Source organism: Podarcis bocagei (genome assembly GCF_964188305.1).
Source record: "Podarcis bocagei genome assembly, chromosome: 7".
NCBI classification, from domain to species: domain Eukaryota; kingdom Metazoa; phylum Chordata; class Lepidosauria; order Squamata; family Lacertidae; genus Podarcis; species Podarcis bocagei.
In genome coordinates, this window is record NC_138132.1 from 17,246,330 (window position 1) to 17,271,873 (window position 25,544).

General features: G+C 45.5%; 1 protein-coding gene and 1 pseudogene across 6 annotated transcripts in view; both read left to right on the forward strand.

Annotated features, from left to right (window-relative positions):
- The window catches only part of LOC308590124 (chemerin-like receptor 1 pseudogene), a 284,026-nt pseudogene that overhangs the window by 133,721 nt on the left and 124,761 nt on the right, over nucleotides 1–25,544 (forward strand). The gene's annotated exons all lie outside the window — the stretch shown is intronic.
- The window catches only part of LOC308590099 (sialic acid-binding Ig-like lectin 13), a 30,853-nt gene continuing 8,436 nt past the window's right edge, over nucleotides 3,128–25,544 (forward strand). For 4 of the 5 annotated variants that reach the window (XR_014009691.1, XM_081199771.1, XM_081199773.1 and 1 more), the window contains exons 1-9: nucleotides 3,161–3,235; nucleotides 5,876–5,972; nucleotides 9,074–9,189; nucleotides 9,509–9,886; nucleotides 11,554–11,838; nucleotides 13,386–13,433; nucleotides 15,139–15,396; nucleotides 17,255–17,551; nucleotides 21,487–21,589. Coding sequence is in view for 4 of the 5 variants with exons in the window: in XM_081199771.1 (XP_081055897.1) it covers nucleotides 5,929–5,972; nucleotides 9,074–9,189; nucleotides 9,509–9,886; nucleotides 11,554–11,838; nucleotides 13,386–13,433; nucleotides 15,139–15,396; nucleotides 17,255–17,551; nucleotides 21,487–21,589 (1,529 nt within the window). In the remaining variant the exon portion in view is untranslated. Of the gene's footprint in view, nucleotides 3,236–5,875; nucleotides 5,973–9,073; nucleotides 9,190–9,508; nucleotides 9,887–11,553; nucleotides 11,839–13,385; nucleotides 13,434–15,138; nucleotides 15,397–17,254; nucleotides 17,552–21,486; nucleotides 21,590–25,544 lie in introns of all 5 variants that reach the window. The other variant, XM_081199772.1, reaches the window with a different exon arrangement.

The following is a 25,544-nucleotide window of genomic DNA, read 5'->3' on the forward strand; positions in this document are numbered from 1 at the left end:
AGGCTTTGTATCTATGGATGAAGTGCGGTATACAAATTTAATAAATAGGAAGAAGATTATTTCAAAATGATGGTAAATCCTTGTTTTAGGAGTACTTCTAGAACAGCAGGTCTAAATGACACAGACCCCATCCCATGGTATCTGGATAAATAGCTCAGTGTTTCCCAACCGGTGTTCCGCGGCACACTAGTGTGCCGCCAGACGTTGCCTGGTGTGCCGTGGGAGGGAGGCGGGCGAGTCGGGCGGCGAGAGGCGGGGCGGCGGCAGCGAGGAGAGGCCGCCCAGCGCGGGGCGCTCGCCGTCTGCCTGCCTGGCTGCCTGCGTGGCGCTGACGTCCCGGGGCTGTAACGTGCCCCACATAGGCACACGCGGGGCGGCGAGCTCCCTCCCTCCCACATCCCATCGCCGGCTCTGCACCAGGCGGTAGAGCTCAGCGAAGTCGCCGCGCTGGAAGGCCAGCAGCGCGCGCGCCTTGGCCAGGCTCTCGCCCCGCGGCCCCCCAAACTTCGGAGCAACTCTCCAGACGCTTCTCCCCCGCCTCGGTCTCCCTCCTTTCCACTTCTCTTCCCCCCTTCCTTCCCTCTTTCTTTCTCTTTCTCTCCCACCCGCCTTTCCTTCTATTAACTTTCCTTTCCCCTTCCCATGTAGAACAGTCCCTGCAAATAAAAACCTAGCATATTTGGAAGAGGGATGCTAGCCTAACCATTACCTTCCATGCTGTTACTATTTTTTTATTTTTTTTTACATAAGTAAAAAGTGACCTTTCCCCATCTGGCATGGTGGTGTGCCTCGAGATTTTTTTCATGAAACAAGTGTGCCTTTGCCCAAAAAAGGTTGGGAAACACTGAAATAGCTCACTGACCATGTAAGAGTTTCCAACACTATTTGGGCAAAGATGGGCAGCTCAACAAGAACACGTGGCAGGAAAATTATATGGAGCACTCAAATGTTAATGAGTTTCTTCCAAGCAAAAGGTTATAATTTCATCCCTGCTGTGCTTGACGTTTTTAAGGTTAAACCTTCAGTTCAATAATTTTATGGGATTCAGATTTGGGCTGAAGCCAATTCATGCCCACTGGAAGTTGTACAGTCTGAATTCTTTAGGCAATTTTTCTCTGAACCAGGATATGTTTTGAATGCATATTTGTGATTTGACACAGATCTCCCCTCCATTTTCACCCAGGCCTGACTCAGGACATTTAAAGACAGATACTGAATGGGTCCCCCCCCCCGCTTCCTTCCTTTAGTTCTGCTTCATTTGCATGAAATCAGTTGGATGAAAACCATTGGTTTAAGATTATGGACTTTTCACTATAACAGTTAACTAAGCTGAGGTCTCAGGGAAGCAAAAGATGTAAGGAGACAATGTCTATTTGATAATGAACAACAACCAGCTTGCAACGAGAAAACTGTGCCCCTGGTATGATTGTTTTCCAACTTCTCTATACAATGGCATCTTATCTACAGCATCTAACTATTCTAAAATATTGAAGAGCTCTCTCAGGTTCGTGGTTTTAATGTGCCGCTCTCAGCAGTACTTGAGGGCTGTTTTAAGAGAACTCCTTTTCAGAATCTCATGTGTTCATGCAGAGATGGTAATACTGAAATACCAGCTCCTGTATTGCTGTTTTGCTCCTTTTGCAGAGATTTGTGTGGAGAGTTAATCACCCCATTATCATCATCTCACCCGTGGTGTTCAGCTGATTCTTTATGTGACTTTTCTCCTTGCAGATCCAGATAAGCCGGTGACTGCAAAGACTGCAAATTTTCTAGCGGCAGCTGTTAAAGTAAGGGCCACAACGATGCTCTCTGAGTTTTAATGTGTGTAATTTTTAATTTAATGTTGCAGATGAATTTGCCTATTTGGGCTCATCTATGTCACTTTGCACACAAATCGCAATGGCTGGGGGCTGGATGGAAATGCCTTTGAAAAAGCAAAGTGAAATCAGACAGATTTATCTAGTTCGGCAGGGGGCAATTTTAATCAAGACCAGGCTGGGTGGGGGGTTAAATCCTCCTCTCTATGTGCCACCATCCCATACCCTGATCATGTTCCCCTGCTCCACAGTCACTATTTAAGAAGAACTGAAATCTTGACATATTCAGTGTAATTATGCATTAAACATCACATCTCCTAGGGTTGCCATATGTGTGGAATTTATTGGACATAGCTGGAATGCTGCAGTTGGAAGAAATGTCTGGGCAGAAATCGCTCAAAATGTCCAGGAAAATTTGGACGTATGGTAACCCATGTTGGCAGTGTCGTTTCTGGCGATTTCCCCTAAAAATTGCAATTTTGCCTAAAAAGTTCAAACAACAACAACAAAACTTTTGTGTTTGGATTTTCACTTTTTGAAATATGGCAACTCTATTCTAGACTGGCCGTAAACCTTCTCACAACCCAACTCACAGCAATGTCCTCTTAAACCCATTGATGTGGGGGTGGGGAGGGCAAGGTGAATAAACTGTCTTTCCCCCTTTTGTTTAAAACTTTTGCTTAAACTGTAATTTTTCCTTTTTCTCTCTGCATTCCCTGTGAATAGATATTGCATTTCCTGTCTTTTCCCAGCATAGTATCCATCTCTGCTCCCCTCGGTTTGTTATCATTTGGCACATAACTGCAGGAGTAAGTTGGCTTTCCTACGAAGATCAGGAGACTTCAAAGCAGAAGAGAAACAGTAACTCAAGCGTAACAGTCGCTGTAATTTAGATAATAGAATATTAGAACTGTAGAGCTGGTAGGGACCCTAAGGAACATCTAGTCCAAACCCTGCAATACAGGAATATGTAGCTGTCCCATACAGGGATCGAACCTGCAACCTTGGTGTTATCAGCACCACGCTCTAACCAATTGAGGACAGGTTAAAAAGACATTTTCCGGGCTGTTCAGAATATACACCTGTTGCCAAAACACGTGGGAGTGTATTTGCCACAAGGAGAGGCTTGGCCCACCTGCCCCAGATCCATTTGAGACAAATCCTGCATCACTGATGCTCAAACAACCATCCCCAGTGACCCATTGCTTGCCCAACCCATCATCACATATTGCACTATTCATGGCCCATCGGCTTTGCAAAACTGATTGCAAAGCATAACCACTTCTGCTTTTTGCAGGTATTTATTTCTGGCAAACCTTCTCCCCGGCGTTGCTATTCTGATCAGAGAGCAGGACAGGCTCATTGGCAGAAGGACTCCTGGCGAGAGTTTGGGTGAACACTACTGCCATTGTAAGCAGGTAAGAATACTTTTCTTCTTGTTGAATACAAAATTCAGCCAAAACATAAGAAGCTTTAGAAACCATCGTTTTCAGAGGGCTGAGACCAAAAGGACTTTGGAAATGCATAATGTTGGCTGTGTTTAATTCTCATTGAATTTGCTTTCTTATTCCTACAGCCATTTCTTTACTTAATTAGTGGTGGTTCTTCAGCTTAGTCAGGTGGGATATCTCAGCGCTTAAGCCTGTTAGTTGTTTTGGAATTTCCTGGTTATATGACAAGCAATTTCATAATGTCGCAAAAGAGGCCAGTCTTGTTGTATGATGCTCCTGCCCTCTCAGTGGAGGGAACCCTGTAGAATTATATTTTCATTTTGACTCGTGCCCTTGCTGTTAGTATATGCAAGGTTTATAAATCACACAGGATTCTGTACCACAGACAATGCTGAAGAGTTTTGTGTAACTGACCCCCACCTCTACCCCACCTGTAAGAATAGGAAGTGTGCAGATCTAGTTTGATTAATAGTACTGAAACAGGTTTAGAGACAAGTCTAATTTTGGGGGGGAAACTCAGGTGGCAGTTTTGAAATCTCTCACATGTATAATTGCAGAACTTTTGAAATCTCTCACATGTATAATTGCAGAACTTTTGAAATCTCTCACATGTATAATTGCAGAACTTTGAAATGCCCATGAAGAACTTTATGTTCTAGGAAGAGTATTGTGTGGTTTGAGTTGGCTGTATGGCATTTACTGTACAACCCAAGCAGGCTTACTCAACTTCCGTTTAATGAGACTTAAGTCTACGATCCATTCACATTTCCCTAGGCATATGTCCCCACAAAGGTTTACTGTTCCGCATAGTTATGCTCAGGGATGCCTCAGTTAGTGGCTGTGGGTTGTATCTGACAATAGTCCTACTCAGATAAGACCCTGGAGTCAAAGGGTTCAAATCTATTAATTCTGATCAACTTACTCTGAGTAGGACCAACAAGGGATACAATGCTGTGTATGGAATTGCTGTGCAACAGGGAAACGAATGGTAAGGAGAGGAATTTGAATGGGCAAATTAAGCTTGCTTTATGAGAAGGCATTTTGGGGTGTTTGTCTTAGTAACCTATCACTCTGGTTCCTCTCTGCTTTCCTGTATAATATGGTGGTTACCAGTGAGTGATTTTTATGAAAAAATAAAGGAGAGAGAGAGAGAGAGAGAGAGAGAGAGAGAGAGAGAGAGGAATTATGGGAGCTCCCAGACTGGTTGTTTATTGGACACTCAGGCTATGCTTGCCCAGAGCTTGTGTGTTGCTGGAGGTCCTATGACACCACCAGTTTATAGAGCATTGATCCTGATCTGTCCAGGCAACAGTTACATGGCATTGCCAGCTAAATGTTGTCATCCTGTGCTTTCCAGTATCAATTACCCATCACTTTTCCATGGGACTTTTGTGCTGTTTGTATGCACCATATTTGGTTGTTATCCCACGTTTTTTAGCGCAACGATTCCTTTGCTTTTCTCATCACAAAAAGGCGAAGGAATCTTTGCAATGGAAAATGTGGGATAAGGTTCAAATGTGATGCACACAAAGGAGCTCATCTGCAAGTGCCCTTTGACTAGGAATGTTGACATTCCTTCACCTGATACCCGGGGGCATCTAATAGTGGGTGCCTGCTCTGTGACTGCATTGGGGGCGCTTTAGTATTACAAAACCCAAAAAGTCAGGGCATGAAGACAATATTGGTTTATAAAACTATACGTGCTGTGGAAAAAGTGACTAGAGAATTTTTCTTTTCACCCTCTCTTGTCAATGCTGGAACTCAGGGCCATCTAAAGAAGCTGAACCTTGAGAAATTATGAACGGACAAAAGGTTCCTCACAATGCACATAGCTAAACTATGAGGTTCGCTACCCCAAGATGTGGTGATGATCACCAGCTTCAATGGCTTTAAACAGTGCTTTTTTTGGGGGGGGGGACACAGGGGGACGCATACCGCTAAACATTTTGTGAATCTAACAGAAGAAACCTTTTTTTAAAAAAAAACAAAACAAAACGTTTCTTCTCTAGAACGGTGAATCGTCAGTTCCGTTGTTACCCCTATGTATGTTCTTTGTACTTATGTCCATTTACTGTATTTATTTTCCCTGATTTGAACTATAACATTCTAATTTTCTTGAGTCAAAATGAGAGTACCCCTAAACATTTTTTAAAGAAAAAAACAAACCACTGGCTTTAAAAGTGAAATGGGCAAATTTATGGATAAGCCTAGCAGTGGCTGCTAGGCATGTTGTCAGTTTGTATCTGGACCCAGTTGAAGCTGCACACATTTAAAGCCCTTCATGACTTTGACCTGAAAGACTTCTTCCTTGCCTACAACCCTCTTAGCTCTGAAGAGCAAGGAAGGGAGCCATCTTGGTTGTTCCACCATCCTTAGAAGCTCAGGGTGGTGGTGGCCCAGGAGAGGGCATTTTTGGTGGTGGCCCCTAAGTTGTGAAACTCCTTCCCCAGAGCTGCCTCTGGCACCTTCATTATTACAGCTTTCTTCAAATGCTGAAGAGGCACCTGTTTACCCTGGCTTTTGACACCTGAGGTGTATATTTCTAGGGCCCACCTTGTTTCTGAGTTTTAAGTGGATTGAAAACTGTTTTTAATCTTGTGTTTTAAGGCTGCAACTTACCCTTGAATGCCGGTTGCTGGAGAGCAACAGTGGGCGTCAGCATGTGCACTCACATCCTGTTTATGGGTTTGGCAACGGCATCTGGGTGGGCACTGTGAGAAACAGGAAGGTGGAGAAGCATCCATTGGGCTGATCCAGAGTATGACTCAGTGATTTCTCCACCACTTTCAATCTCTTCCTATCACGTACAGCCACAGAAGGGCACCGGGTGCGCTTTAGGCCGATTTCTCCAGTAGGAACTACTTGGTGTGGTTCAGATGTCGTAATATTTAGTTCTCTCAGTTCAATAATGCATACACTCCAATATTTATCTGGTGAAAATAGGGACATCCTTAATAATAATGATAACAACAACAGCAACAACAATACTGTGGAACCTCAATTTTTGGATGTCTCCATTGCCAAATGTTTCGGTTTTCAAACACCAAAAACCTGGAAGTAAATGCTTCCATTTTAGAACTTGCCTTGGAAGTCGAACGGCTTCCACTGCGTATATCAGTTGTTTTTCACAATTCTATCTATTGAATTGGCAGACCGCACCTCAGGTTTCGAACATTTTGGAAATCAGTCTTCTGGAATGGATTATGTTTGAAAACTGAGGTACCACTTTACTTTTATTATTTATCCCTCATCTACAGTGGTACCTCTGGTTACATACCTAATTCATTCCAGAGGTCTGTTCTTAACCTGAAACTGTTCTTAACACGAGGTACCACTTTAGCTAATGGGGCCTCCTGCTGCCACTGCACTGCCGGAGCACAATTTCTTTTCTCATCCTGAAGCAAAGTTCTTAACCCGAGGTACTATTTCTGGGTTAGTGGAGTCTGTAAACTGAAGCGTATATAACCTGAAGCGTATGTAACCCGAGGTACCACTGTATATGACTGGTTGTTTATTGATGACACATGATATGTTTGCCCAGCGCTTGCATATTGCTGGAGGTTCTATGACATCACCAGTTTACAGAGCATTGATCCTGATACGTCCGGGCAACAGTCACATGGCATTGCCAGCTAAAGGTTGTCATCTTGCACTTTCCAGTTTCAGTTACCCATCACTTTTCCATGGGACTTTTGTGCTGTTTGTATGCACCATATCTGGTCATTATCCCACGTTTTCTAACATGATTCCTTCACTTTTCTGATCACAAAAAGGCGAAGGAATCTTTGCAATGGAAAATGTGGGATAACAACCAAATATGATGCACACAGACAGCCCATCTGCAAGTGCCCAGTGACTAGGAATGTTGACATTCCTTCATCTGACTCTCTCGGGCATCTAATAGTGGCAGCCTGCTTTGTGACTTTGTAAATAATAATAATAATAATAATAATAATAATAATAATAATAATAATAATAATACTGCAGTGGTACCTTGGTTCTCAAAATTAATCTGTTCTGGAAATCCATTCCAAAACCAAAGCATTCTAAAACCAAGGTGTGCTTTCCCATAGAAAGTAATGCAAAATGGATTAATCCGTTCCAGACTTTTAAAAACAACCCCTAAAACAGCAATTTAACATGAATTTTATGATCTAATGAGACCATTAATCCATAAAATGAAAGCAATAATCAATGTACTATAGTATAAAATAAATAAGACAGTCTTGTAGATGATAAAAATTAAAATTACTTTTTTTTTCTTACCTTCACTGATGACAGTCATTGTTTGGATGGGGGGCTTTTCTCCATTTCCACATACAATTAATCAATCAGTAGCTGAACTGGGTTCCACACAGTCATAAAAACAAATTAACTGAAAAAGCCTCAAAAACAAAAACACAAAATAAATAGCAAAAACAAAAGTGCCAAACTTAATCCGTTCCGGAAGTCAGTTTGACTTCCAAAATGATCGAAAACCAAGGCACAGCTTCTGATTGGTGAAGGTGCCCCAGAAACAGTAGCCGACAGCCACATTGGATATTCAACTTCCAAAAAACATTTGAAAACCAGAACCAAGGTGTTTGAGTACCAAGGCATTTGAGAATCAAGGTACCACTATAATAATAATAATAATAATAATAATAATAATAATAATAATAATGATGATGATGATGATGATAATAATACTTCTGTAATTTATCCCTCATCTAACGGACTGGGTTGCCAATGAGGCTTTTATTGGGTTATGGTAATTGAAAACTAATAAAAAATATTATATGAAAATGGGATCACGTATGACTGTCCAGAGAGCACAATGAGCACAAATCATCATAAATGCACGGGGTGGGGCGGGGGGGGGAAGGATGTCTGGAGGGGCCCTGAAAAAAATACGCTCCTCATTGTCTTCTGAAATATGAACCAGACGAGTTATTTGTGTGTTGTGTATCAAAGACACTTATGGGTGATTTAAATCTTTCAAATAAAGGAGTCAATACTTCAATGTGGCAGCACCTAGGCTTTGGCACTCCATGCCTGATAGAATCATAAAATATTAGAGTTCGAAGGGACACTGAGGGTCATCTGGTCCAACCCCCTGCAACGCAGGAATCTTGACTAAAGCATTCAGGACAGATGGCCATCTGACTTCTGCTTAAAGACCTCCAAGGATAGAGAGTCTACAACCTCTCCGGGGAAGTCTATTCCACTGTCCAAAAGCTCTTACTTAGGGCTGGCAACCTCTGGTATTAGATGCCCACTGAAACGTTTGTTGTTGTTGTTGCAGCAGCAACAACATACAGACTCATAATTATATGTTACACATCTTCATTTTTAACTTTTTGCTCACACCGTCTGTGTAATGTTGATAACTATGTTATATTACTTTCTCCACACTCCTTAGATATCATCATCATCATCATTAAGGGCTTTATATTTTTCTATCTAGAAATAAAATGCTCTTTTTGGATGTCTCCATTGCCAAATGTTTCGGTTTTCAAACACCAAAAACCTGGAAGTAAATGCTTCCATTTTCGAACTTCAGAGTTCGAAACACCATCAGAGCACTCCTGACATATGGTTGTCTTTAAGCAGAGGCTTGACAACCATATGTCAGGAGTGCTCTGATGGTGTTTCCTGCTTGGCAGGGGGTTGGACTCGATGGCCCTTGTGGTCTCTTCCAACTCTATGATTCTATGATTCTATGATTCTAAAATCATTAAAACAGGCGGAGAGTGGCATAGTTCCCAAATTATTCGAAAGCAGACCCATTCTTTCTGAACTCACTTTTCCTGCTTGTTCTTTCAGTTTCTTGGGCTCCTTTCCAGCAGAGGGACAAAGAGCTTTTGGAAGGAGACGCAAGATGAGTTATCTCCTTGGAGCCTTCATTTTCAGACTGCTTTCAACCTGCCTGCAATGGAAAGGTAAAGAGAAGACTGAAAGGGCAGAGCTATGGGGACAACGCAGGGGGCTCATCCATGCTTCCTCTAGTCCCGCTTCTTCTTGCCAGGAAAAACTGCTCTTTAGTGCTCAATTGGAGCATATGGCAATTCGAGTTTTATCTGGATTGATGTTTGCTCCCATTTAGCACTAAAGAACGGAGAAGGAGCGGGGCAAGTGGAAATGTGGATGAACCCAGAGTCTACACCCTGAAATATCCAGTCTTTTCCAGTAATGGGGGACAGGGAGGAGTGGGTGTTCTGGAATAGGCTGATGGAGTTTCTTATTGTCTCCTCCACACAGGTGCTCAGTGCCTTCCAGGGTACAACCTGACGGTCCCTCCTGAAGTGAGAGTACAGGAGGGGTTCTGTGTCGTCATCCCCTGCAAATTCACTTACCCAGCATCGACTGACACCAGTGGTGTTGAATTGCATGGATATTGGTATACCGTAGGCAGCAGATCTTCCAGTGATGCAGTGGCCACCAATGATAGGAGGAAATATATAGAAAACTTCGCTCACACTCGCTTCCTTCTGTCAGGAGACTTGGAACAAGGAGACTGTTCCCTCACCATCAAGAATGCCCGCAAAAGCTCCGATGAAAGAGCATACTATTTCAGAATACAGAAAGGCACAATAAAATTTAGCTACTCAGATTTACCTACATTAGTGAAAGTGGCAGGTGAGTGGCTGGAAGGATGCCCGGCTCTCTGCTGTCTGTCTGTCTGCCCCTGAGCCTTTGGGTGAAGGAACCTGTCTCAGCATTCTTGCCCTCACTGCCAACACGGCCAGAGCGACCTCGCCCTGCCTCAGAGCCATGTAGTGCCTGCCCATTCACACAGGGGGAGCCCGGACAGACAAACTGGCACTTGTCGGGTGCAAAGGTGTCTGGCACCCCCAGTGTGGCCCAGCGCTGTGCTCCTCTCTGCAAGCATTGGTATCACCTACGCTGGGAGAGAAGCACCAGGAAATTAAAATCTGCTGTGTATGAACCAACACATCTACCTGTGCTTAAAACCCCCCAATTAATCTAACCCGTTAAGACAGCTTGGGAAAACAATTGGCTTTGCAAGAATTTTCTGTATTTCTTCCAGAGTACTGGAAAAAGCCCTTGAGATTCTGAGCATTGTTTGCTGTTATACTGTACAGTTGTACCTTGGTTCTGGAATGCCTTGTGACTCGGGCGTTTTGGCAAACCCAGAAGTGAGTGTTCTGCTTTGCAAACGTTCTTTGGAACCCAAATGTCCGATGCAGCTTCTGAACGTTTTGGAAGTCGAACAGACTTCTGGAATGGATTCTGTTCGACTTCCAAGGTACCACTGTATTCTAATGGATCATGGAATATTGATTTATTTGATATAAGTTAGAGTTGCCATACGTCCAGGATTTGGTCATCGGAAGCAGTGCCCAGGTGGAAATCACTGGAACATCTGGGAAAATCTGGATGTATGGCAAGCTGTGTCCGAAGTGTATATTTTGTTGAATTTTCTTAAAAATAGCTCAACAACTTTGACAAAGTTTCACTTCCTGAAATATGGCAACCCTAATAAAAGTTGTTAGTTTTAAAGTTATGTCCTTATTATGACTTTTTCCCATTGGATCAGATTATTATGTGTGTGATCTTTGCAGTCTACTTTGTTATTTCTTCAGCTTGTAAACTGCCTTGCGTATAGTAATATAGAAAGTATATGAATTAAAAATGAAAATGAAATGGAGCAGAGAGCTCACACCCACTTCTGTCTTTCCCATGCCTGGAAAGCATGTATCTGAGTGGTTTTCTGCTTGTTCCATATTTTCTAGGAGGGCTCTGCGTGGCTTTGCCTTGACCCCCCCACTCCGCCCCAGAAAGCATGCTCTTCTGCATTAAATCAGAACAAAGGGCAATCTGGGGGCAGCCTGCTTGCCATTTGTTCTGAATCAGTGCTAAATAGTGGGTTTTCCTGGGAGAAAGTGGTGGGGAAAACGCAAGTGTGGATGAGCTCAAATGCTCACTGAAAAAAGACTGACTCTCCATGTTGGTGCATCCCTCAGCCCATTCTTCCGCCCATGGAATTAGCAAAGCTCCTTTCCCCACTCATCACTGATCAGCCCCCATTTCCATGCCCCTTTTCTTGCTCAAAATTCTCTGCATTGCCATAAAGGTGCTCTGAATTCCAGAGCTGTGCAGATAAGGATGCATGTCAAGTCTCCGACAGAACTAATATAGCAAAGGATCATGGCTTTAAAGAGCAACAACAAATTATCAGAAACCCATTATCTCTTTTTCTGAAGTGACGCCAATGGCCATCACAAATATAAGGCTGGTTGAGGTCGCTATATACTTATGCATCTTTCTCTCCATAAATTCAGAGAAACCTGAAATACAGATACCAGGAAAGCTTTGGGCAGGACATCCAGTGAATATCAGTTGTACAACCCCAGGAAGTTGTTCTTCACAGGTGGACCTCACCTGGCAAGGCGTTTCTGTAGTCAACACATTGAGGACTACAAGCGAGCTGACAAATGAAATCAAGGTTTACGGTACCTTCATACCCTCAATTGCAGACCATGGCCAGAATCTTATCTGCAATGCCAGCTACAACCAAGGGACCCATCCTGTGCAAACAGAGGAGAGGATCCAGTTGAACGTCAACTGTGAGTGACTCTGGGTGTTGTTACTGTTGCTGCTGCCGTTTTAAACACTAAATTTCTAATCTAGCTGAGCTGGAACTGAAACGACTTGGGGGGAAGACTTGTTAAGGAAACTCTAACTCAATTTTGCCTAGAAGAGTTGTGAGCCATGGCGCTCACTCTCTTGCCTCTGAGGGCAGGTCCGTTGTCTGGCTTTTGCCCCTGGGCATCCCTTTTGTGGGGGACCTCTTCCTCTTGTTATGTTTCAGGAAGAGTGAGGCCACCCAAGACAGCCCAATGCGCTTAACTATGAGTTAATTACAGTCACGAGCTAATTCAAGGCAAAACTATGAAGCAGACAGTCTGAGGCAAGGCTAGAGAAGCACAAAGTGTTAGCGTGTATCTCAGTTTGTCATTTGAGGCTACCTCCTCCTGTGTCCATTACTTGGTGGAACAGCAACTGGCTATTGCCTGGAAACAGTGCGGTCTCCATCGGATCAATGGGCTGCAAAAGTGGGGTAGAGCAACTTGAGTTCAGTAGGCCGGGCATGGAGCATTCTGCAATAGAAAACCACTGACGCTGAAAAACACAGGAAGACACAACATTGCCATCAGGACTGGCTTTGCCACAGGTATGGGCAACCAGCAGCCCCCCAGATGTTGGTGGCATCTATCTCCCTTTAGCCCCAACCAGCATGACCACTGGTGAGGAATGGTGGGAGATGGAGTCCATAAAAATCTGGAAGGCCACAGGATCCCTATGCCTCCTCTATAGTGCCTATGACACATTTGGGGGTATTAGAAGTACCCCACTTTATATTACAAGGCTCACCAGAGCTTTCAGCTGGAAGGACCAGAATTCTGGAGAAGGTCACTTTTTGGGTCTTCTAAACCACCAATGCCATCCATATGCAAAGTACCGGACAGGAAAATGGCCATGGATGGCCATCTGTCACAGGCAGTGGCGTAGCGTGGGGGGTGCAGGGGGGGCTGGCCGCACCGGGCGCAACATCTGGGGGTTAGGGTTAGGGGGCGCAAATCCATGGGTTAGGGGGCGCAAATCCACGGGTTAGGGGGCGCAAATTACTTGCCTTGCCCCGGGTGCTGACAACCCACGCTATGCCACTGGTCACAGGTGATTTAGCTGAGATTCCTGCATTGCAGGGGGTTGGCCCATATGACCCTTGGGTCCCCTTCCAACTCTAAGACTCTGTGATTCTAACTGGTGTTGGTCATCTGCTGCAGAGAGGGGAACCACCAGCCCACCCAGGTTGACTACAACTCCCATCAGCCCCAGCCAGCATGGCAGATGCTTAGGAATGATGGGAAGTGCAGTGTGACATCTGGAAGGCATCAGGTTCTCCATCTCTGTGCAATGATGATCAGAGGACAAAGTGGCAAAACCTTGACTGGGTGGGCAGGTGAAGCAGGTTGGATGTGGCCCCCAAAAGTACTTAGAGAGAAAGATACCTGTGAATGCAATATCCTAGGATTAGACTCTCTCCCTGCCTTTGCTAAATTCCCACTTGACAGGGCCACTCCCTCACAGGGCTTGTGCTTGCCTTTTACAGACCCACCGATGCTGTGGTTCAGTGGGATACTTGAACGTCCTGGTGAAAGTAAGTATTTTACGTATTTGTTAGCCATTATACAGACCATGAAAATAAAGATGGCTGCCTAAGCCATGGTAGCCACAGTTCCTTGGAGCAAGCAGCACTAAATGTATGTCAGTCTATTTGTGTGTGGATTTTGCTTGTTTTTAAAACATGGATTCTTCCATGGATAAGTGTAAGGATGCTGTCAGTGGCTGTTGGCTGGTTGCCCAGGAAAGTACAAAGACAAGGAAAAGTTTCTTGCAGTCCTTTTTTATTTCAATCTTTACAGAGTGAGGCTCTAGAACCCAGCATCTTGGATAATGGCATTGTCCCAAGTGAATCTCCACCCCCCCTTCTCTCCCACTTCCTCATTCGTCATCATCATCACCTCCTCTATGGCTGCTGCTATGTGCCCTCTGTCTTCAAGCTCTTTGCTCTCCTACTTTCAAGGCTTGCCGGGTTCTGGGAGATGGTGGGTCTGGAATGCTTTCTAGTGATAATGTATCAGCCAGCTGCTGCTGCGACTCTGCCTCCTGCTCGCCTATTATTTCCCAACTTTCCCCCTCATCTGCCTCTGAGCTGCGACCTCCCTCAAACCGCTGTTGTAAATCTATACTGTCTTCCTCTTCCTCCTCCCTGGAGGCAATCTCCACAACTCCTCATCCTCTGCCCAGTCCCTGACAATAAGGTTCTGCCAGTGGCAGACCTTGGCATCTCAAATTTCGGTGTTCTGTGTGCCAAAATCGGACCCACCACTCCGCCTCTCACCTTCACTTGGATGCCATAGCTGCATCACCTACTGTGGTCCCCTGGAAGCTCAGTGCTCAGTACAACCGCACTGGTCACGCTCACCTAGATCCACCTTTGGTTGCGTGCCTTGAAAGTAAACACTGCCCAGTAAATAAGATGTTACACTTGAGGAGCAAGAGAGAGTGATGTTTTGCCCCAAGGCAGGCATATGTCCCTAGTCAATCACTGAGACCACCTTGGGGAGCAGCAATGGATCAGAAGCACCACCAGTGCCATTTTCCTAGAAAAAGAGGTGCCAGAACTCACCAAGAACATTCTCTTAGAATGGCAATGGTGTCCACCTGAGAGGTGCCGGAACTGAGTTCCGGGGAGTCCCTCAGAAAAAGAGCCCTGAGCACCACTCATGTTAATGAGGAATCGTGTCTTCAGTTTTGTGGGCCCAACTCATCAGAACTTCCTCCCTGTGGAAACCAGATAGGCATCATCCCTGTTATATTTCAGGTGCCTGGTTCAAATGGTTTTTTCCCCAGTAGGCTTTGCTCCATGAATGTTTCTGTGATGTTTCAATCTCCTGATGTTTCAATCCCTCATGTTCAGTTTATGTTTTAGATGGTGTAAACAGTGTATGCTTTTTATTTCATTAACCACTTTGGGACCTAGATAGTGAAAAGTGGGACCTGAATTTTTTAAAAATAATTCGACTTTCACTTCTACCATGGATCCTTTGTTTGTCATTGGGCGCTGCAAACACCCAGCTTTTGTTTCCTGTCTGCAAAATGGGGATTTAGAAGATTTGGCAGCCCAACCATTATTTGAAATATTGTCCTCCTCTGACAAGCAAGCTGTCATCTCTTTATTTTGTGTTGCATCTGGAGGTGGTTGGATAAGAACTGTTTTCTTTGACTGGGATGGGAGGGCGGCCAGACCAGAAGCTTGATAACCACTGTGGCATCCCACTGTCCTGTCTGGAATCTTGCAGGTCGGAGAAACTTCACAGGTGCTTCCCATATCGAAGTCCAGGAAGGTGACTCCATCACGTTGTTCTGCGAGATAAAGAGCAACCCCTCAGCCAATGCGGCCTGGGTGACAAAATCACAAAAGACCACTGGTTGGCAATCCTCTGGAACCAATATCCTGACAATTTCAAATGTGAAGCTGGCAGACAAACGGGGATACAAATGCCGCGCATCAAACACAGAGGGCGAGACTGATGCCACCTTCCAGCTCTATGTAGCATGTAAGGAAGACAAAACTGGGGTTCATGCAGTGGGGTGTTGCTGAGAGATAAAACCTTCCAAGGAGATGCAGACACTGTAGAGGATATTATTGGGAATGTTGGGGATGACTCTGGAACTCCTTGCTACAACGGGGCATTGTTGTGGCAAATATGGGGAATTAGCTAAGTATATTGCTGCAAAAGATATCAGGTTGCACCAGGAAACCTCTTCCTGCATGACTAGTGCTATTGGGGTTTGCTCCTGTGCATTTCCCAGGCGATGGAATCACCCTTTGAATTTCCCCACTCCATGTCAGGAAGACTTCATACAGGCCTTGGTTACACACATACGGCTTGTCCACACTCCCGCTTGTCTCGTGCTTAGAATACATGGGTCTGAGTGGTTTTCCACTTGACTCATGCTTTGTAGGGACAGGTCTGAGTGCATACTCTCCCATGAAAATCAGTACGTGTGTCTTTTGATGCTGCACTGCCACGCAAGCTAGCTGGTTCGCACAGGAGCATCTTTGGGTGCCATGCTCTTGCAGGAGCCAGATGACTCGCATGAGAGCACAACACCGCTACAAGTGCCCGCTGCAAGCACCGACTCACCCTCCTTCCGGAGCTTGGGGGCGGCACCAGAAGGGGGTGGGAATGGGACATTCCAGGATCAAATCGGAAGCTGGGATGGCTTCTGTAATTGTGGGATGTCAAGGGGAAATTGCAACACTTGAAGGGCATGTGAGTGGTTTTCCCTTGGCCCTCTCCTTTCCAGGGAAAACCCATTCTTTAGTGCTAAATCGGAGCAAAGGTCAGTTCAGAGAAAACCCAAATTGCCGTTTGCTCCAATTGCGTGGTAAAGACCTCTTTCCCCCAGGGCCCAGGGGAAGCAGAGGGACAAGAGTAAGTGTGGATTAGCCCAGAGGCTCTCTATTCCCACCACACAGAAAAATCACAGGGCTCACAGATCTGATTTTGCTTTCCTGGTCACATTTTGGGAATCACTGGCCTAGCAGAGGGAATTTGCCTCTCTTGATCTCAAAGTGAAAAAGGAAAAAAGCTGCTAGGGCCACAAATGCAGCCAGAGTGATGTATCTGGGTCAGAAACCATATCGAGATGGGTCCAGGAAATGGATGGCTCAAGTTCATAAGTTTATTGTTCGAGTCAAAGGCCATGGCAAGCTTGTATTAAGCAATAGTATTGATAAAATACAGTAATACAGAACATCCATCCATAATATAAAAATCCATAATACAAAAAAGGCTTTTCAAAGTTCCTGAGCATTAAAAGGCAGTTTCCCTTGTGCATCTCTGACAACTCCAATTCTAATGTTATTTCTGCCTTTCAAAAATCCAGTTTGCCAACATCCATGATGTAAGAGAGAGAAGTTACCAGAGACACTAACAAACTCAAATCCATCTTCACTGTTAGAGCACATGCTTTGCATTCATAAAGTGGATCCCCAGGTTTTTCCTGAGAGCCATACCCACTGCTACAGTGTAGAGAGGATAGCCAACATGGTATACAGAGCCAAAAGACGATTGGGCTGTTGTTGGAACTACAGTGGTACCTCAGGTTACATACGCTTCAGGTTACAGACTCTGCTAACTGAAGAATAGTGCTTCAGGTTAAGAACTTTGCTTCAGGATGAGAACAGAAATTGTGCTCTGGCGGCGTGGCTGCAGCAGGAGGCCCCATTAGCTAAAGTGGTGCTTCAGGTTAAGAACAGTTTCAGGTTAAGAACAGACCTCCGGAACGAATTAAGTACTTAACCCGAGGTACCACTGTAATAGTCTGGCCTTCTTGGAGCAAGAGGAAACTAGAATAAGGGCTGGCACAAGATCCTGACACTGATAATTCTGTTTCATCCTTTTCCAGACAGCCCCAGGCCATGTGAACAGAATAATTCCCGATGCTGGAGAGATGGCAATGGATTCCAGTGCAACTGTTCCATCTGCTCCTATCCTGCATCTAGAATTCAGTGGCAAGTGAATGGGAAGAACTTGGAGGGGAACTCCTCAGATGAGGCCATGAAGGTCACTTCCTGGAATAAGACGGAAGAAGCCACCAGCACTCTGTACTTGACAGGGGACTTGGATGGAGAGCAGCATATTGTCTGCCTTGGAACCAACCCCGGCGGACAGATTCCCTTGAAGTTCTTTGTGGCTAGTTCAGGTAAGTCTCTGGGATGCAGATCAGTCCAATAGAGTTACCTAGAGCCCTGCTTTAGATAGCAGCCACACTTAGGGTTGCCATATTTCAAAAAGTAAAAACCAGGACACCCCGAAAGCCTTTGAAATCCTGGTTGTATGGCAGCCCTAGGCACACTCACAAACTACATACAGGATTGCCAAGTGATGCTGCACTTAAACCCCAACTTTTGGAGGAAAAAGTGAAAACACCATATTTATTGAATACTTTTCAGATAGTCAAGACCGCTGCAGAATTCTGTAGTAATGTGTGAGTCTTAACAAACATTCGGGGCTTTTTTTCATCCAGAACTTACCGGAACTCAGTTCCGGCATTTCTCAGGACGGTAATAGATGGAGGACACAGAGCTGCTACAGATGAACTGTTTATGTAGCATTCATCCTGATTTCCTTACAGAAAGTTAACACAGTGGTTCAGCTACACCCAGTTTTTATTGAGCATTTGCTTTTATTTGTTTATGGGGCACTGATAGGACAACAAGCCTTAGTCCTGATTTTCATGTGGGGCATCGACACGGCTTTCTGTTAAACGTTTATCTGCCCCACTCTGTTGGGTGCATTTCACTATCAATTTCCCAACTGCAAAAAGTAGCCCATTGTTTAAAAAGTGGGTTTGTTGCATTAGGGCACCAGAGCTCTTTAACATGTTTTAATTGTGCAAATCTACATTTCCAGTATGTGCTCAGATCCCTGTCCCAAAACAGTAGGTCTGGTTGCCCCTGCAGTCCTTCCATAGAATGACAGAGTGATTGAACTAAGGTTAGCTTTTGGTTGCCCCCCCCCCACCCCAAAGAAGCCAGCCAGAGCATGAAGACAGGATCCAACTGTGTCTTAAAGACAGGGTGATAGTACCTTATTTCAATTCTGAGCGGCAAAGAGAGGCCTCATGCTTTGGGATTGCTTGGCAGCTGCGATGACTGGCCTGGAAGCTTACCTTTCCCCCACCTCTGTTTCAGTGGGCTGGGAAATGCACTCTGCACATGTTCAGAGGCACCCATTTCTTTACTCACACCCTGTGGCCTTGAAAGCAGCTCCTAGGGGCTGATCCCTGGCTGAAATGAAGACCCAGCTTGTCACGTGCTTCAAAATGAGGCTTTTACGATCCACTCTCCAATCTCCTAAAGAGCTTTCGGCGTCTGGCCTGCAGGCAAGCCCAAGTGCGGTTTTTATTAAGTGTATCTGTGTTAATAACTTTAATTTTAGAGATAAATGATTGCCATTAGAATAATTTAGTACTGAAGTATTAAAAGTTTATTATTTTCTTCTAATAGCCGGGGGGGGGGAGGGGGAGAGATTATCGCCAGTACTTCCATGTATTTATTTTTTAATTGAAGAGATAATGCCTTCGATCTTTTAAAATCATCACAATGATTTTAAGTGCTATTTTAATGGGGGATAATGCTGGCAATTACCGCTCATTTAATGCTAGACGGATCACTGGAAGATGGAGATGCATGGGGTGGATGCTGCTTTAGGAGAGCTGTCGCAATGGAGTGGCGGCCAAAATTGCGATCTGATGCTTATTTGGGTTTCCTGCATAGCAGGGGGTTGGTCTAGATGACCGTTTGGGGTCCCTTCCCACGCTACAATTCTATGACACCCGCTTCCTTCGTATGAACTCAATGGCACCTGCTTCTGAGTAGGCATGTGTAGAATTTCACTGGAAGAGGCGTGAGCCCCAAAGTTGGGGTGGGCACAGATGCATTAACCAAGAATGAAGAAGCACATCTCTGCAAAAGAGGGCATATTTGCATAAAATTCATATATGTAAATTTCCATGCCTATCTGCAAATTTAGAGGGGATCTGTGATTTAAATAAAATACAATACATCTCACCATAGTTGGGAAGATGGATCCAGTGACTTGCGCATCAGTCCAGTCTGTTGCTTCATGGGCAACTTCAAGGCAATACAATTTCAGGGCAATAAGGACTCCACTCTCTATCTAGGGTTTACTCCTCATACAGATGCAGTTGAAACTTTTCGCTGTTTAGGGAAGTTTTTAATGTTTGATGTTTTATCGTGTTTTTAATATTCTGTTGAGAGCCACCCAGAGTGGCTGGGGAAACCCAGCCAGATGGGCGGGGTATAAAGAATATATTAGTACTACTACTACAAGGACGCGGGTGGTGCTGTGGGTTAAACCACAGAGCCTAGGATTTGCCAATCAGAAGGTTGGCAGTTCGAATCTCCGCAACGGGGTGAGCTCCCATTGCTCGGTCCCTGCTCCTGCCAACCTAGCAGTTCGAAAGCACGTCAAGTAGATAAATAGGTACCGCTCTGGCGGGAAGGTAAACGGCGTTTTCGTGCGCTGCTCTGGTTCGCCAGAAGCGCCTTAGTCATGCTGGCCACATGACCCGGAAGCTGTACGCCGGCTCCCTTGGCCAGTAAAGCGAGATGAGCACCACAACCCCAGAGTCGGCCACGACTGGACCTAATAGTCAGGGGTCCCTTTACCTTTACCTTTGCTACTACTACCACTACTACTTCGGAGAGAGTAAGCGGACATCTCCCTCCATGGTTTTTGAAGGCAACTGGCAACCTTAGGGGATTGCATGGCTCTGCTATCTACAAAGGGGAATTGGTTGGGGACTCCATTAGCCAGTGGAGGCTGTTTCATGGGGCATCTCTGGCATTGTCCCAACAAGCTCAACCTGCTCTCAGCTATTCCCTACCTACCTGCTTCTTTATGGACACTCAAATGGTTCTGCCTGTCATTGGTTCTGGCAACCCCCACTGTTGGGTTCCGTGACTTGATGGGCACCAGCTGCTGCTGGCAGGGGCATTGCAATGAGTGTGGGTGGGTGCGGTCCACCTCGGGTGTCATGCCTGGGTGTGTGTGACAAAATCCACCTAGGCGGATCGTCATGGTGGCACTCACACCCCCGATGGGCGGATTTTCGTGATTGGTGCAATTGTTGTTGTGAAAATTCGCCTGCTGATTGTGCAAATATGCCTGACGATCAGACTGGCACCCTCCGGCAGGTAGCATCCACACCCTCCAGCAGACAGCGCTCGCATCCCTGGTGGACAGTTTTATGTGATTACCCAGGGGTAGGCAACCTAAGACCCGGGGGCCGGATGCGGCCCACTTGCCTTCTCAATCCAGCCAGTGGACGGTCAGGGAATCGGCATGTTTTTACATGAGCAGAATGTGTCCTTTCATTTAAAATGCATCTCTAGGTTATTTGTGGGGCATAGGAATTCGTTCATCCCCCCCCCCCAAAAAAAAAATATAGACCGGCCCACCACATGGTCTGAGGGATTGTGGACTGGCCCATGGCTGAAAAAGGTTGCTGACCCCTGAGATCGCCTATGGGTGGTTGGATTTTTGTAGGTGGTGCTGACACAGATGATGCATTTTAAATGTGATCATCGGTCGGATTTGCACAATCTACGGGTGTATCTGTTTCACGACCAACCCTCCCTAAAAAAGGTCAACAACTTTAGGGTACCATCCCTAAAAAAAGCTCACCGGGTAAATTTTTGCACTGGGTATCATCTGACCTTGCTACGCCTCTGGCTGCTGGTTACCACACTGCCTTCCTTCCTCATTAACATTTCCTTTTCAATACCAGTTGCTGGAAGCCCCAGGAGGCGAGAGTGCTTTTGTGCCCAGGTCCTCCTTTCCAGATTCCCAGAGGTATCTGGGTGGCCAATGTGAGAACAGGATCCTGACTGGGCAAGTGTCCTGACCCAGCAATACTCTTTTGATGTCCTTAGCATTTTCTGCCTGGGGCACTGGCCTCATTCTGCCTATCGATAGCCCTGGGTTCTCTTAGCTCTTTGGGACAAACAGAATGGAGTCACTTCAAACATTGGGTGGAGATGTGGTGTGGGTGGGAATGGAGAAGCTGGTTCTCTGTGGCTTCACCAGACTTGTTCTCCTCTGAACCAACAGGAGACTCTCTGAAAAGGAACCTAATCAGCGGCGTAATGGGTGCCCTCGTCATGTTGGCTGTCGTCATGCTGATCGTTATCATCGTCGTTCTGATTTCCAGAAGGTAAGTAACGGTTAGCACCTGTCTGTTTCCGTAGTACTTGAGGAGAGCGGGAGTCTCTTTTGTGCTGGATGTTGATGGAGAGGAAGGCTCCACCTGGAGTGAATTTTTGGTTCGGTATTATGTTCTGCAGGAGAGAGGGCCCAATGCTGTCGTTGGCAGTACATTGAAACGTCATCACCAGTGTTGTGGCTGAGCAGACTCCAAGCCAATCACCGCCTTGCACCTTCATGGAAGGTGGATGGCGGTGGTGATTTTGGCTTGCAAAAAACTGCGTGCTGTGCTGGCCTACTCTGCAGAGCTTTCCAGACACTCATCTTTCCTCCGGGGGACTGATCAGGCATGACACAGCCGCTTGGTGTCACCCTAGCAAGTGCCACTGTTGCTGGCAAATGGCTATTGTCCAGCAATCAGTCCGCTGATTTGAAGCCTGGGAATTGTCAGGTTTTTGCAGCGATCCTGGCCATTGGGGTGCACAGGTGGGGAGGGGAGTGAGCTCTCAGCCCAGGTGGTCAAGAAGCATGTAAAATAGCCCAGATTAGGCAGGTATCTGGTCCCAGAGCCAGCGGCTGCTTTATTCCCCATCCCTGGATTAGGGTGTGTGCATGGAATACATTCTGTTATTACAGTTTTGTTATTATTTCCTTGGCTTTTCATTAGTTGGGTTTGCTAGACTTTGTTAGGAATTTGGGCATATTTAAAGACGGGGCAAAATGTTAGTTAATAAAAGCAATACACGTAATATATAAATGTGCTTTTTTTGTACTGGTATGTGGCCTCTGCAGAGCTGCCCATAAGGGAGCATGAAATAATACTAATACTAATACCTGTACTAATACTAATACTAATACTAATAATACCCCACCCATCTGGCTGGGTTTAAATATGAGGTTCCCAACCCCTCGTGCAAAGAGTTTGCGCTATACTGAAGCACATGGGAAGCATAGCATTTGGGAACATACGGGAACCTGGGGCTACCTTTGAAGGTGACCCAGAAACTGCAATTAAACCGGAATGTGGCAGCTAGACTGGTGACTGGGAGTGGCCGCCGGGACCACACAACAGAGTGGCTGGGGAAGCTCAGCCAGATGGGTGTGGTATAAATAATAAATTATTACTACTATTATTATTAACCTCCATAAGATATTGGATACCCCTTCCCATCACCCCTGACCACTGGCCATGAGAGAAACATTGGGAGGGCCACAGACACCCCTTCCCTGTGAATGGGGTTTCTCCCCCATAAAATTAGACGTGGTGGGGAGAAAGTTGGTTGGCTTTCTCTCTCTTTCTCCTCCTTCTTGCTTAGGTGGTTTTAAACGAGGATGAGAGAAGTTCAGGACTTTACCAAAAAAGCTCAACAATTTCTGTGTCCAGATTTTCACTTTTTGAAATATGGCAACCCTAACCAAAGGAAGGGCTAACACGAACGGTAACTGATTGAAGAAGCAGGAGGAAGGAAGTAAAGCCTGATGGAGAAAACACAATCTGCAGGTTGTTATTTAAGAAGGAATCACCGAGGGAAGACTAGGGGCTCATCCACACCTCTGTTTGCCCTGCTGCATTCCCCTGGAGAAAACCCGTGGCTTAGCGCTGAATAGGAACAAATGACAATCAGGTTTTCAGCAGATTGCTGTTTGTTCCGATTCAGCATTAAAGAACAGGTTTTCTGGGGGAAGGTGTCAGGGCAAAGGCAAAACCTCCTGGACCTATGCCATGATTTTTGGCACAAGACAACTGGAAGTGTGGATGAGCTCTTCATTACCTTTCTGCCTACTGCCCCTCACTGGTTCAGGCAATTTATTGCAAGCGTTGTTGCCTTAATCGCAACACTTTGGATTCATGCACACTTCTGCTTATCCCATGCCTAGATAGCGCGGGTCAGAGCAGTTTTCCCCTTGCCCCACTTCTTTCCCAGGGAAAACCCACTCTCTAGTGCTCAATCGGAGCAAACATCAATCCGGAGAAAACCCCAAATGATGTTTGCTCTGATTGGGAACAGGCTTCTCCAGGAGAAAGCAGCGGGGCAAGAGGAAGGGTGGATCAGCCCTCAATGAAAGCCCTGAGGCGGCTTTCTGAGCATTCAAGCCAACCCAAATGCCAACTCCAGCCAGCCGCTCTGCCTCCCCTAGGGACTCAAATAAAATAAACCCCCTTGGGGAAAGCAGCCAGCAGGGGGTTGGAGGTGCAAAGGCAGACGTGAGGCTGAGAGGCCTGCTCTAGGTGTGTTGTTTTTACCGACTTCCACCATGTCAAGCAGGTGTGCTCCCAAGATTAAGTGCATCCCTGCTTCAAAAATTTTTGGGGGGTCAGCAGACTGAGGGGTTGCACAATACCAAAGCAGCCTAAAGAGGTACAAAAATGCACATTCAGATGTTACCTATACTGTTTTTATTGACCCGTTTCAACTTTTTAGCCCATCAACGATGCATCTTTAAGATTAGTTGCACAAGCATCCTTTGTATTTCCTATGGAAGCCAACCTCTTCCTCTTTTGTCTATCCGCCGTTTGCAACATCTCAGTCTCGCTAATATATTCCTCCCTCCCTCTGCCTCTTTCTCCTTTAATTCAAGTATGAAGAAACTGTTATGAATCCCTCCACATATAGGGTTTATTAGTTTCTCATACAGTTAGTTTATTCTTCTCGGGAGTATTATTAAGTCTGAAAAATCCCCTTAGTTCATCAGTACGCAACCTCGTTGTCTGACAGTAACAAATTATTTAATTTCCTCGAGCAAAGTTGCTCTTATTTATAATTGATCAAGTTAAATGTGTTCCAGTCGGTTTATATACTGAGGCATCTATTGGGAAGCTGGCAAAAGCTATTTCTTATGTGGGGAAGAAATCAGACGTATGAAATCTGCCTTACTGCTCAACCTGGTTTATGCAATCATATCCTGACTTAGAACTCTTCTGCTCTTGGAGACAGAATGTCTCTGAATACTAGTTGCTGGCTATCACAAGGGAGGGGAGGGTGGTTGTGCTCAAGGCTTGCTTGCAGGCTTCCCAAAAGCATTAGGCTGGCCATTGTGAGAACAGGATTCTGGACTAGCTGGGTCTTTGGTCTGATCCAGCAGAGTTCTTCTTTATCTCTTTGTGTTCTGCACAAGCCGAGGGAGAATGCAAGAAGCATGAACTACAGCTTTCTGTTGGTATGCCCCACAGAGAAACCTACGGTCTGCAAATAATAACACCCTCAAGGTCCCAGGCCTCAGGGAGGTTAGGCTGGCCTCAACTAGAGCCAGGGCCTTCTCGGCTGCGGCTCCAATCTGGTGGAATGCTCTGTCACAAGAGACTAGGGCCCTGCGGGACCTGACATCTTTCCGCAGGGCCTGCAAGACAGAGTTGTTCCGCCAGGCCTTTGGTCAGGGCGCAGCCTGACTCCCTCCTCTGGCAACCTGCACAGAATTTTGCTTAATTGGTTGCCTTCAATTTGATTTAATTAATTTTTATAATGAAATATTTTTAGATTGTGTAACTATTTTACTGTTTGATTATTTGATTGTTGTTAGCCGCCCTGAGCCCGGCTTCGGCTGGGGAGGGCGGGATATAAATAAAATTTATTATTATTATTATTATTATTATTATTATTATTATTATTATTAAGTCCAAACTGGGGGAACTGAAACAAGATTGGTTTCATAAGTCAACTTTTCACCCATGGCTACATACCCTGGTTGTATGGAAGCCATTAACCATGGTTTCCTGGTGCAGAAGTCACGGGAACCATGGTTAGCTGATCACCTCTTCTCCTGTTCTACTTCCACTGCAGACCACAGGAGTGGGATTCTGCTCTTATGCTTGGATCCTGCTTGTGGACTTTCCATAGGCATCCAGTCAGCCACTGTAAGAACAAGATGCTGGGATGATGGGCCTGATCCTGCAGAGCTCTTCTTATGTTCTGTAAGGGAGGGCAGCAAAATGAGGGCAAAGGGACTGCATGCAACTCATTGCATTT